Source organism: Numida meleagris, chromosome 4 (genome assembly GCF_002078875.1).
Source record: "Numida meleagris isolate 19003 breed g44 Domestic line chromosome 4, NumMel1.0, whole genome shotgun sequence".
Lineage (NCBI taxonomy): Eukaryota > Metazoa > Chordata > Aves > Galliformes > Numididae > Numida > Numida meleagris.
Window position 1 is genome coordinate 23,366,323 of NC_034412.1, and position 12,831 is coordinate 23,379,153.

Below are 12,831 nucleotides of genomic sequence, written 5' to 3' on the forward strand. Positions count from 1 at the left end.
CTGTCGACGGGCGCTGAGCAGCTCTGCTCAGCGTGACGCCTCCTGCCAATCTGCCCCGCTCATCTGCACACGGCTCTGCCCCTCCTTTACAACTATTGACTTTTAAACGCAGCAGTTGCGGAGCTCCTGGAGCATGCCGCCCCGCCCCATTTGCGGGCAGCGCCCCGCGGCCGCACTGCGCAGGCGCGGTGCCCCGGCCATGGCCGCTGACCCGGATGCAGCTGGCAGCATGATGGCGGCGTAGCGCACAAGGGCGGTTCCGGCCCCGCTTATGGCGGACCTGGGCCGGCAGCTGCACGAGTATCTCGCCCAGTCCAAGGCCACCGCCGCTCCCGTCCCGCCGCCCGCCGGCGTCCCGCAAGAGGAACCGGCGGGGAGCGGCGCGGGGCCGTGGCCGAGCGCCTTCTCGGGGCCGGGCCGGCGCTGGCCGTGGGCGGCCGAGGCGGACCCGTGGCTGCCGGGGCTGTCGCTGTGGCAGCGGCTGGCGGGCGCCGCGCTGTGCCTGCTGCTGGCCGCCTTCTGCTTCGGGCTGGCCGCGCTGTATGCGCCGCTGCTGCTGCTCCGCGCCCGCAAGTTCGCGCTGCTCTGGTCGCTGGGCTCGCTGTGCGCGCTGCTCGCCGCCGCGCTGCTGCGGGGGCCGTCCCGCCTGCTGCGGGAGCCGAGCCGCGGCTCGCTGCTGTACGCGGCGGCGCTGGGCGGCACGCTGTACGCCGCGCTGGGGCTGCGCAGCACCGCGCTCACCGCTCTGGGCGCCGCCGCGCAGCTGGGGACTGCTGCTGCCGCGCTGCTGGGCGCGCTGCCCGGAGGGGCCGGCGGCATCCGGCGCCTCGGAGGGCTTCTGGGGGTCGCGCTGCGCCGCGGGGCCGCGCTGCCCGTGTGATGGACGGGGCGGCCGCCCGGCTGCGGGACGAGGGTCACGCTGGGGTTCCTCGCAAGAAGGCGGCCCGGAGCGGCGGTGACTCTGAACTCGAGCGCGGGACCGCGCCTCACCGCGGCACCGCGCCCGGCCGGGGATGAGGAGCGCGGCGGGTCCCGCGTGGGGGCGGTGGAGCCGGGAGCGGGAGAGCGGCGCTGAGGAGCTGCGGCCACGGCCGTGCCCGGAGCCCAGGAGGAGCGTCTGCCGGCGGAGGGCCGCGGGACCGCCGAGCACCGGAGCGGAGACGTCGGCCGTGCGAGGCGGAGTGCCCAGCCCGGTTTCCCGCGCCCGGTCCTGCCTCTGTGCCGGGACCCGTAGCGAGCGCCGCCCGCGTGCCCCTCACTGCTCAGAGAAAGCCGCCTGTAATTGGCATCCAGTAAGTGAAACAGGCTCCGGGGCTGTGGGTCACGAGGTCGGTGCTCGGGCAGGGCAGGCAGGCTGCGTGCCGCCACGGAGCTGGAGCTGCTGCCGCAGGGCTGGGGTGGCCGTTAGGACTGTGCGATGTGCTTTCCTACTTTCAGGAGCGGCGGGCTGGCACGGCGTGCCCCTCGGCAGCAGCTCTGCTAGGGACCAGGCTGCTCAGCTGGGCCGTGCGGCAGCCCACGCCCTGCCTTAGAGCCTGACCCCCCCGCCAGGTGCCTCGGACAGAGCCAGCCCAGCGCTGCTATGTTTGCCTCTCAATCACTGCTTAGGGATAAAACGGGAATTGTTAAACGGGGGTACCTACATGTACGTAGACGGCTTTAATAATAAAACTATTTGTGTACCAAATGTCAGTGTAGACCTTCAACCACTGGTCACTTTTTTCCTTGAGCTGTAGATTAGAGCTATCTGGAATAACATTAAAGTAGCGCTCTCCTTTTTGTAACTTCTAAGCTACAGTCTATAAAACTATTTCTAGCTGCAGTATTGAAAGAAGTGCCAGACAGGGTGAGGCTGTGAGCAGAGCACGGCGACTCCGTGTGCAGTGCTGCTAAAGGAACTGTGCCTAAGGAGGACGGAGGTGTGCTCCCACTCATTGACTGCACCCACTTTTCAGCAGTAGGGTCATGGTTCCACCCATTGGGAACCCCCTGTACCTCCTGCTGTCTGTGGCTGTCAGGATTCTGTCTGAAAGTCTACTAATATCCTCGTGACTTCAATATTCCACAGTGGTGGAATATTTCAAATCTTAGTTAATTTGAAAAGCTGCCACTCATAAATGTTAGTCAGTGCCAAGCGCAATAGCAGTTTAAGGGGCTAACCAACCCCCAGGGGAAAAAGAAGCGTTTTCCCTTTTGTCCAGGTACAGAACGCTGGGTTCCCTGCTGTTAGATGCACCCTAGTTTGCTTTGGTAGAGGACTGTAGCGTATTAAGAGCTCATCCTCTAAATCAGATATTTGAAATACTAAAATGAAGTCACTTTCAGTCCCATGGAAAAATACACAGGGCTTGTATTTAAAAAAAAACAAAAACAAAAAACCTATATTTTCCCTTTGCTAATGGTGAAATCATCAGTGTTCCTTAAAATTTAAAAAAAGATCCAAACTCCCTGAGGTACACCCAGTGTGACCACAGCCCTTCTGCAGGTAGAGCGAAAGGGATTCCTTCGTGTTCCTCAAAGGAAAACCTGCCCCCTATGAGGCGTGTCTCAGCTCCTTCCCAGCCGCTGCCTTTCAGATCACACTAGAGTAGTAAGACAAGGATGCTGTAGGCTAATGAGCACTGTTAATGGCTATAATTTTTAATGCGCTTTTGTAAGCTACAAATTAAAAACTGAAAAAAAATTAGTTGTGACCAAGAGAGCAGCAGTTAAGCACCTCTGCTTTGATCTCTTTAAGTCAGATGGATCAGGATAGATTAGGTCAGTCTTTAAAAAAAAAGTGACCGTACTAGAAGTCAGACAAAGTAGCTGCTGTGCATTGCTATGCTGTGCAGTAGTTTTGCCAGCTATAGAATGACATTGCCATATCACTGTGACTATTCTAACAGCTTTAAGCTAAAAGAAGGGGGATTTAGAACAGATGTTGGGAGGGCAGTGAGGCATTACTGCCCTGTGAAGTGTGGGTGCCCCATGCTGGAGGTGCCCAAGGCCACTGATGGGGCCCTGGGCAGCCTGAGCTGGGGGGACAGCCAGCCCATGGCAGGCATAGGACTGGGTGGGCTGTAAGGCCCCTTTCTACCCAAACCATTTCATGATTCTACAAAGTTCCAGTGAATGGAAAAACAGTCTGGTGTTGATAAGTTGTCATTATAGTTTGTCAAATACTTTTAATTTAGGACCTTCCTGAGAGGTGGCTTTTGAGTATGTATTTCTGTATAAACTTTTCATTCAGGCCTTAGCCGTTACAGGAGCTTTGCGGTAGCCTGGTGACCAGAGATGATTGATGTGAATGATTTATGGGGACACTGGATACTCATGGTTGCTTAGCAGCAAAAATGTGGGAAACAGTACCCTAAAGATTTTTACAAGTTAAGATGAAAGCAAGCAACCAGCCACTGAGGTCTGCACTTCAGTGGACCAGATGCTGCTGGCCACCTATATCTTTACTCAGAGTATCCTACAGCCATTGTAAAACATTTGCTTCCATATTAATCAGATTGCTAAACATCTTCCCTTTCCCCCTCAATTTCTGTGGGTGGATGCTGTTGTGAACAGAAGTATCCGACACCTGCAGCTGAAGCACAGAATGGCATTACTTGTCATGCTGTCTAGTTTGCTAGCAGTCCAGGTTATAAGATGTGCTATGTGTATGACAGCTTTTTCTAAATGGTGTTCCCCGTTTTTCTCTTTCAGGATGGTAGACTAGTAAGCAGCGGTGACTTCCTGTGCTCTGGAATTTTAATGTCAGCACTTCTGGTTATTTATAGACAGCTGCAACTGCAGGCGAAAGAGTTCTCTATTCACGATAAACCAAAACCGAGGAATAAGCTGTTAGTACTGCGAACAGATGAGATATCAGGAGGTAGTTTGTTGCTCCATCTGATACACGAGTTTGTTAAGAAACAGCACTTTATAGGAACAGGTGAGTAAAGAACTACACACGCTTTTTTTTGGTTAGTTTTTGCGCAAATTACATTCTGTATTCATACAAAAAACAACATAACTCTTCTGACAAACTGTACATATAGAAACAAGTTTCTGTTTGGAATTGAACTGAAATCTGTGGAGGTGCTCCATGTCTCAACACTAAAAAAAATTCCAGCTCTTCACAAAACAAAGTAGGTAAAAGAAGGTGAGGAAAATGGGGGCGAAGAAGACAAAACTGAAAGCTAGCTACAGTATCGCAGCTAGTAGCAGTTGACTGATCTAGAAGAAGACCTTGTTAGGAACTAATGCACATTCAGTTATCCCAGTTAAGAATCCAGGTCTGTGTTCTTGCAGGGTTACTTTCTCTTTGAGTACAGAGTAGCAGTCCATTTAAATATTGTCCATCAGGGACTGGGTGTGACCCAGTCAAAGCCTCTTCTATCGGCCTCTTCCGCCACCCCTGGATGCTCCTCTTCTCGACTGACCGGAACTCATGTTATTTCCTCTTCCCCAATTGCTTCCACTCCTTCCTCCTCTGGAAGGGTTACTGCCTCCTGCAGGGCCTCCGCCGAAAGCTTCATCCCTGTGGAACCCATCATGATGGTCTCCATCTAAAGAATTAGACCGTGCAGATTTTGGTGCTCTCTGCGAAGCTCCTGAATTTCCACGTCCTAAAAATGAAGCGCAACGTTACTGATGTTGAAGTCTAAGCCACACCTCTTCTCAGACATACCATATCCTTCACTAGTTCTCTCATTCACAAACTGAATGTTTTATGAAATTTTATGCCTCCTCCGTTTTTTATTACACAGGTTCAGTATCTCCATGACAGCCCATTAGATTGACAGCCATCAGGCAATCCCTTGGGGATTAAAGGAGATTATGTCTAATACAGTCAGTGAGGACTTATTAAGTCAGGTCCCTCAAAAATGCCAGCCATACACAATCTGATCCTTTACGGCTATCTGCAGTTCTTTGTGTATTTTTATTGCAGAATACAACAAAACCAAGCGAACCAGATAAAGCAATGGTTAAACCACATCATCTATGGCGTGTGCAATTCTTAGTTACCCCATTCACAAAAGAATAAATTAAAACTGAAGCGGGTATAGACATGGTAAGAAAGGTAGTAAAGGATACAGAACGCGTTCCAGAGACAGCACATGAACAGATGAGAGCTCTGGCATAGAGAAGAGCCAGCTCAGGATGGAAATGACAGTTTGATGCAGCCAGGGGTGGCATTCAGAAGTAATAAAGACCAACTAAAATGTAAACTGTCACTGAATGAAAGTAGTGAATGATGGGCTTAAAAAGATAAAAGTTTTTTTTTCAATTAAGTTTTAGAGCTCTGTCTCTGGATGTCAAAAGTTTCAATGATTCTTAAAGGAAAGCTGGATAAGACTTTTGTTGAAAAATGCACCAGTGTTGCCTGAGGTTTTCAACAGGGACTTATTTACCTTTTCCCCTCTCCTCTGGAGGTCCACCTGGAGCATCCATTTCTCTGGGGTCAGAGGTCCCTGGTCCATCATGCCAGGGACGTTTACGTGGTGGCAACGAGGCCATGTCCATGCCCTGGAGCGAAGAAGAACGTTCTCTGTTAGCTGGAGAATGTCCATCATGAGGAGGGTGGTCTGGACGAGGACCTGATTGTGAGGAGAAAAAGTAGGATCATTAAATAATGTTCATCCGATCATTATGCCTCATTTTCAGAAAGCAGTCATATACAAATGTACTTTCCACGCAATTTGGCATGCATTTTTAAGCTAAAATTATATAAAGCTTCCCCGACACCAAAATATGCAAATAAGCCAACATTAGATTTATAAGCTGCAAGAAAGCTAAACGTAAGACAGGTTTAAAGGGTGTTGAAAAAGAAGAAAATGGCAGATCTAAAGCTTTCTTTTCAGCGTGAGGATTTTCACATATTTTAGAGACGACCACACATTCATCTTTTGTTATTCATGTGTCATTTGTGCTCGCTTTTTGTATGACATTCTAAAATTCAGTTTTGAACCTGTATGTAATTATAGACAAAGATGACTATTGGCATTAATAGATATCTCAAAAATCTGCAAGTTATGGTTCAGTCATCAGCAGGCGACAACAATGTGCTGGCCTGGACTGCATATAAGATCTCACCTTAAAATCATGATGTTAAGGGCACAATCATTTATTATTCTGTGAGACTGCAGCATTTAGAGCCAGCTACATTCCAGGCAGTTTATTTATTTCTAGATTTAGAAGTCCAGAAAACTACACTTTGCTTCTCTGGTGATGAAAAACTGACAATGAGCATATGAGGTACCAGGAAAAGTAATGATGTAAATTATTTTAAAGCAGTTACATTTTAAAGTTTATTATCTGAAGTAAACCTCAGCAATTTCTTTACCTGGTTCTCTGTTTCCGTCCCAGGATTCTGGTTTCCGCCCACCTTCAAAGCGTGGAATTTCATCGGGAGTAGGAAGCAGACCCTTCCGGCCTCCTGAGCAGTACGAGATGCAGGGAAAGGAGTGAGAAGAGACATTGCATTCATGAAAATGTTGTCATTTGCCCAAGAAATGCTCTTGCTACCTTCTCCTTCTATTTCACTGTGGAAGAATGTTCCCCTCACCTCTAATTGCACCACGACCTCGGCCCCGAGCACCATGGTCCCTTCCTCTCAAGTTTTCATCTGGGGAGTCAAAAGTGTCATCTGGCCCAAAATCTTCCGGACCAGGAAAGCCATCTCTCCCCCTGGGTCCCCGGCCCTCATGTCTTGAGGGTCCTCCTCTTCTGAAGCTACAAGAAAAAACATGGTACACGTGGGTTTTAGACAAGATTTACATTGATAAACTTGAGACAGTTGATTATTAAGCTGTTTTCTGAACTGTTTCACGTAATGCTATAGTACATACAATCATTAGAATAGGATTTGTGGGTGGAAAAGTGCTCATTATCTGCCTCTGAGCACTTTGTTTATCCGTTTGTATAGTTTTCCCTCATTTCTTTCTGTTGTGTTGTTTTTTCATACAAAAAAATACTGTCAAGTATATTGCATTCATTTAACAAAAAGGAAAAAAATAAAAACAGTGAGATAGACATAAGGCAAGGTAAGGAAAAGGACAAGTGAATTTCCCTTAGCTGCGGTGCTCTTGCTTCAAGGGATTAAAAACAAAGCAGGAAAAATAAAAGCAGTGAGAGTCAAGGCTATAGTGAAACATTTCAGCATCACATTTCTATGGATTTTGGAGTCTCTCGCTAGAACATTCTCTTACTCATTCCCTCCATAGAGGATTTTTTTTCATTTTTTTTTTTTTTAAGTTACAGTGTTGAGAAATGATTCTAGGCTGTACTTGGCTCAGCAGGGAAGATGACTGCTGAGCAGCATGCACAGTGGCCTTCTACAACCTCAAAAGCAGCTTCTCCAACTGCAGTAAACGAAGAGCTTTGTTTTGCAAAATGTAGTAATGCCCCTCACGTCAGTAATTTCTACTCCTAGTCAGTACCATGGCATCTTCAGTAATTGGATGAGAGTGGCTTTTACATCTCATCTGAACTGAGTACAGCTCCTCCAGTATCACACTGGGGGCTTAACACATATCTTCAGAGGGAAGAATGCTTCTGTCTTAGCTGTCAGTGCCATTCCAGGTAAGCCTGTAGATGGCTGCACAAATACTAGCAGTTCTGTTTCTTACAGCACCAGCATAAACACTTGGAGTGCTTGTAAAAGTGCATACATGTCCCATGCATCACTGCAGCTCCACGAGCGTGCACTAGCATCCGCTGCTACGACTGTCTCTGCTTAGAGTTTGACCCAGGCAATTTCTGTGCAAGCACAAGGGGACGTTAGGTGGTGCAGGCACACTGCTTCAGGATCCTCACCGTGTGCTCCCACTGCTCCTGCCCACTCTCAGGGACAGCAGTGATAACGTGGAGCACTGTCTTTGCCCATGCACACTGATGCCCCCCGCCTCCCCTCTTCTCCCAGTTCCACAATGGGCAAGCTGCGGCCACCGCAATGCTCCGTGGGCCTTGGCTTTGTGCAGCATCCCCTTCCCCGGCTCATTAACGACACAGTGCATCCTATTACAAGCAAAACTTTAGATACTTTTATTTAGAATTTTAACAACATTAACCTTTTAATTACAAATTTAAATATTTTAACAGTAGTCATAACACAATACAATATTTTTTAAACTTTTACATTTTTTTTAAATTAGAAACAATAGGTCTGTCTCCACCTCCCAGAAAGCAAACACGGTACAGAGAGGAGGCTGCTGTACCTGTATAGGTACAACAGTGGATGGAGGGAGTGCTGCATATGGACAGTGAACCATTTCACATTAACCTGGATGATTCGTGAAAACAAACTGAACAGTTTCAGGTACAAATGGTTCAAATAACCACATCGCAATGTTGTTTAGCCTTGAGACAGCACAGTCCTCTAAATATATTCCTTAGAGGATCTCCCATTTTAATACTGACTTGGTGAGATTCTGCTTAGCTTGTAAATTACCAAGATCTGCAACACAAGATCCTATGGCTACCAGGAGTAGGGCCTTTCTGTGTGTTTCCAGGCAACCTTACGGACAAAGTTTAGCTTTGATATCTATCACACCTATGCCTGATACAGCCATGGCTCCTAATATTGGGTTATGTATATCCTTTTTCACTTTTTCTTATCAGTCACATGTAAAACCCTGCCTCGTATAGGGCTCAGTTCCTGATTGACTGCTCTCAGATCTTCTTCCTTGAGGCCTAGGACCTTAACGTACAGAACTACACACTGTGCAGATTAGCAGCAGGAAGAGGCAGGTCTCTGCAGTAGAAGCATCATGTTGATATGCACAGGTAGAGTGAGAACAGGACAGGGATGAAAAGGACGGGAAATTAGAAAGAAAGACACATACACACACTTCCCTCTCACGTTAAATCAAACCAATTACAATCTAAATTCCAAACCAAGTCAGCTAAATGAGTAGTTGGGATTCTTAGGCTCGCTTCAGCATCTGCATGGCATCCAATTCTCCTTCACTCAGAGGAAATCACTAAGTGTGCAAGCACAATAAGCCTTTTAGAGCCCTGTGATGATTCTTCTCCAGCTAAATGGTCTGTACAAACCGTGACAGACTCTCGTTAGGTCAGAAGTCAGATTCCCAGGTCCTAAGATGCCTGGACTCCCCTCCTGAAACCTTTGTAAAATCAGGATAAGAATAAAATATTTCCCAGTCCCTAAACATTTCCAATATAAGATCCGAAAATCTCTACTGAGCTTCTAAAAACATTGTCTGCTACATCTTTCAGAGTTATGTAACGCAGACTATTCAGCTTGGATTCTCTCTATTTCTTTTTTAAACGGCTTTGTTACCTTCTTTTTGTTCATTTCTTTTCATACTCTTCACACAAAAGGAAGGTACATCTTTACAGAGCTAGGTAGAAAATAGCTAAAAGAAGAGCTGTATAGATGCAAAGTAAAAGGAATGTAAGAAAATGATTAAAAGGCAACTAAAACACACAAAATTCACATTATGTGGAGACCACAATATATTTGTACAAGTACACATTTTTATACATATGGAGTTGGTGGTCAGTGAGAGGCTTAGACCTTGGAGGCCAAATTTAACTAGCATAAATCTGGAGCAATTTCAGTGACAGGTAGTCTAGCCAGCTTTCAGCAATTCCTCCATATTTACATTAATAACTAGAAGCAAAGTCATCCCTTTGTGATTGATTTGGAAACTGTGAGCAATGACAAGGACATTGCTATAAACTAGATTGTTTTTGAGTTCTTTGCTTGGCATTAAGAAATAAGTCAGAAAGAGAAATAAAATTCCTTTAAGCAAAAACATGAGGAAAATAGTCTCGACAGTCCAACAGGCTGCAGCTCTGCCCCTTATATTTGATAGTAGGATCACTGTTCCTGCTCCTCACAAGTACATTACATCTCATCCTACAGTCTCCACAGTCATCCTGTAGTTTGTGACTGGAGACAGTCTCAAATTCCACTTCTAGCGTTCAAAAGTTTGTCATTTTAACCTTCAAGTTTCCTCTCAATTTTCGTCAAAACGATCTCAAATCTTCATCCTGTGTCACTGGATCTTCTCTACAAATTTCCTCCCTTCTCTTTACTTACTGTTTACAGACACGGAAGCTGCTGTGTACAATGACCATTTTTCAAGTTTTCTTCTATTACTGAATGATTTTATGGACTCTATACTCAGGTATATTAGAGTTTTCATTTCCTTATTGGTTTCCAGTTTATAAATCTGAAACAGATAGACTCCTTAATGACAAGGAAACCAGGAAGAAAGAATTCCCTCCATTCACCCTTTACCCAAGAAGAATGAACTGATTTATTCTTACCTCTCGTCTCGTCTTCCCCGGAACCGTGCGTCCTCAGGATCCCGTGGATATCTATCATCTGAAGGTCTCCGTCCTTCCCAAGCACCAGGAGGGCCACGATTTGAACCCCCGCCTTCAAATTCCCTGTGATCGGGAGGAAAGGGAGGCCCAGGTCCACCTCGTCTCCATTTCTCATCTTGCAATGGTGGGCCTCCTCTCCCCTCAAATTCCCGTAATCGATGGCCAAATCTCTTATCTGGATGGAAGTCGTCACGGAAGTCATCTGGTCGATCAAAGTCATCATGGAAATCTGGGTGAGGTCCTCGTCTATCTGGCATGCCCCTGCTGTCTCTACCATCACCCCACTCCTGGCCACCTCGAAACAACCCTCTCTCAGGCCCATGATCAGGGCCACCACTGTTCTGGTCGTGCCTTCTATCTGAGAGAGGGCCCATGTGATGGTTTGGTGGACCACGGGAGTCACCTTGAGGGAAAAAATCATAGCACATTTCTGTAATGTTTCCTAAAAATGCTCTAGGATGTTCTAGTTTCTACAGTTCTACAAAGCATACACCATACATTTCACATTAAGTAATGCTGGGGGAAAAGCTTTTCTTCTGTATTCCAGCCCAAGTCTGTGGTAGCTTCCCTCTCAGTCCAGACCCTTTGTTGTGCTGTAGCCTTTTCTATCTAGAGGCACTGCACTGGAATAGCCTCTTTTTGAAGAACTACTCACAGAAGAACAGACAATGCATTTAATTACCTTTATTAAGGCCAGGTCCTTGGTTGTGAGGGCCGAGACGACCTTGTCCTCCCTGCTGCCCCAATCCTGGTATCAGCGGTGGAGGACCTGGGTTCTGTCCGTCCTGTTAGCGTACAATAAGAAAAGCCATGTGAATTAGCATGTGTGAGTATTCTTGCTTCTAAGCCTTTTGTAAGGGGGCAAACCAAATTCCTTTCCTTAAACAAGCAGTGTATCTTCACAGACCTTACGACAGCAACAGCTGATTTTCAATTGGTTTCAGCCTGACTTTTTGACATTCACATCAGTGATGCTTTCCCTTATCTACCTGAGGGTCATACACTATTGTCAAGAAAACATAGGATCAATCTCTTATCCATACCAACCAAAAGTTAATAAAGCCCATATTTTCTCCGCCTGTTAGAGAAGGCAAAAGAACTGTGTGCATTTGCTTGAAAAGTACCAGGTGCTGATGTATATGGTGCTGTTACAGACCCTGGAGGGACTGTGGCAGGTACCAAGTTACCCTTGCCCGCTATAACAAAGCAGGTTTTTTCATACTCAGTACCTACTTCTGAGAAACACTATTTTTTATTATTAATTATTTTAGAGGGAGGGTTGAAGAGCAGCACTGAGAGTTCATTTGTGCATTTTTTCCTGTTGTATCTTGAAATACTGGTTTTAAATTACTCTTTTGAACTGAACTGCAACAGAGGTAGTAATCACAAAAACACAGAAATGTGTACTGTAAACACCACCTTTGCATCAAATATTTTTGTAATGATTTAGGGGAAAAAAAAAAGCAAAATAAAAGGCCTGATTCCAATGCCTATTAAAAGATAAAAAGCTTACGAACCTTTCCCAGTGGTTGAATGGTGAGTTGAGTCAGAAGAATAGCTCCCTGTCCACTTAAGACAAAGCTGTCACCATCCTTCTGTCATCCCTGACCAAAGCCTTGCTGGAGCTCTATCACTTCTCACGTATATAATGCATGATTACTTACAATAAACTCTTGACCTTCCTAAGTTTATGTCACTGCTGATTAACCAGAGCAGCAGCCCTTAGCGCTCACCTCGTGAGGCTCTTCAGTGTTTGCTGAAATCCTCTATTTCCAAACAAATTATACTTCTACAAGTTAGGAAGACAGAGCCATCATAATGCATTTTTATATGCTTTTCATTTCAAAATACACCATGGGCTCCAGATGTGCTCCTAACAGACAAAGTGAACTGCAGAGCTCAGGAGGAGGCACTGTGCTGAGAACTGCAGGCAGCCCCACACATCCCACAGCTGGAGGTGGGCAGGGCTGTGCTGCTGCACCAGGCAGAGCTGCTGAGCAGTGGTGCTGGCTTTGCTGGCCCAGGTGCAAGGGGCACAGCTACCTTACAATAGCCATCTGTTCTAATCACAGCCAGATGGGGGAAGAATTCTTTGTACCAACCCATTCTGTCTTAGCTACTACAAGTTCCAAGAGTTTGTCTCTACGCAGACAAGAGACTTGGCCTGAAGCACTCATAACCAGGAGATGAGATGAAATCCAGCAAACCTACTCAAAGGATTAGGTGTTGTAAATCAATTACTCTCAGTTACCAACAGCAAAAAGCCCCAAGATACCACTGCTAACATGGGAATACTTTATCAACCCATCTGCACTTTAATTTCAATATTCCTATCTTCAGAATACAATTCTGCTGATCACAGCACCATATTTCAAGCCATTTCTTTCTCAAACAGGTTTCTAGTATTTTGTTCCCCATTTGCAGAAGGGAGTAGTTCTCCCACTTGGGAAGAGATGGGCATATCACTCACACAGCTCTTCAGCACGTGGTGGATGCAGGTAA

General features: G+C 46.4%; 2 protein-coding genes across 6 annotated transcripts in view; one reads left to right on the forward strand and one right to left on the reverse strand.

Moving 5' to 3' along the window:
- SFT2D3 (SFT2 domain containing 3) lies at nucleotides 60–1,687 on the forward strand. The gene is made up of 2 exons (XM_021394977.1): nucleotides 60–1,292; nucleotides 1,438–1,687. The coding sequence occupies exon 1, from the start codon at nucleotides 272–274 to the stop codon at nucleotides 878–880; it is 609 nt and encodes a 202-aa protein (XP_021250652.1). The 5' UTR covers nucleotides 60–271; the 3' UTR covers nucleotides 881–1,292; nucleotides 1,438–1,687.
- Nucleotides 3,928–12,831, reverse strand: part of WDR33 (WD repeat domain 33) — a 62,103-nt gene continuing 53,199 nt past the window's right edge. For 3 of the 5 annotated variants that reach the window (XM_021394922.1, XM_021394921.1, XM_021394923.1), the window contains 6 exons: nucleotides 11,012–11,114; nucleotides 10,270–10,732; nucleotides 6,539–6,705; nucleotides 6,317–6,409; nucleotides 5,385–5,570; nucleotides 3,928–4,598 (listed from right to left, as the gene is read on the reverse strand). In XM_021394922.1, the coding sequence (XP_021250597.1) occupies nucleotides 4,366–4,598; nucleotides 5,385–5,570; nucleotides 6,317–6,409; nucleotides 6,539–6,705; nucleotides 10,270–10,732; nucleotides 11,012–11,114 (1,245 nt within the window). In that variant the 3' untranslated portion in view covers nucleotides 3,928–4,365. Of the gene's footprint in view, nucleotides 4,599–5,384; nucleotides 5,571–6,316; nucleotides 6,410–6,538; nucleotides 6,706–7,369; nucleotides 10,173–10,269; nucleotides 10,733–11,011; nucleotides 11,115–12,831 lie in introns of those variants that run through there. The other 2 variants (XM_021394924.1, XM_021394925.1) reach the window with 2 other exon arrangements.

What these genes read in the sequence shown, in the direction of transcription:
- SFT2D3 (XM_021394977.1), top strand. Translation starts at nt 272, where the DNA reads ATGGCGGACCTGGGCCGGCAGCTGCACGAGTATCTCGCCCAGTCCAAG.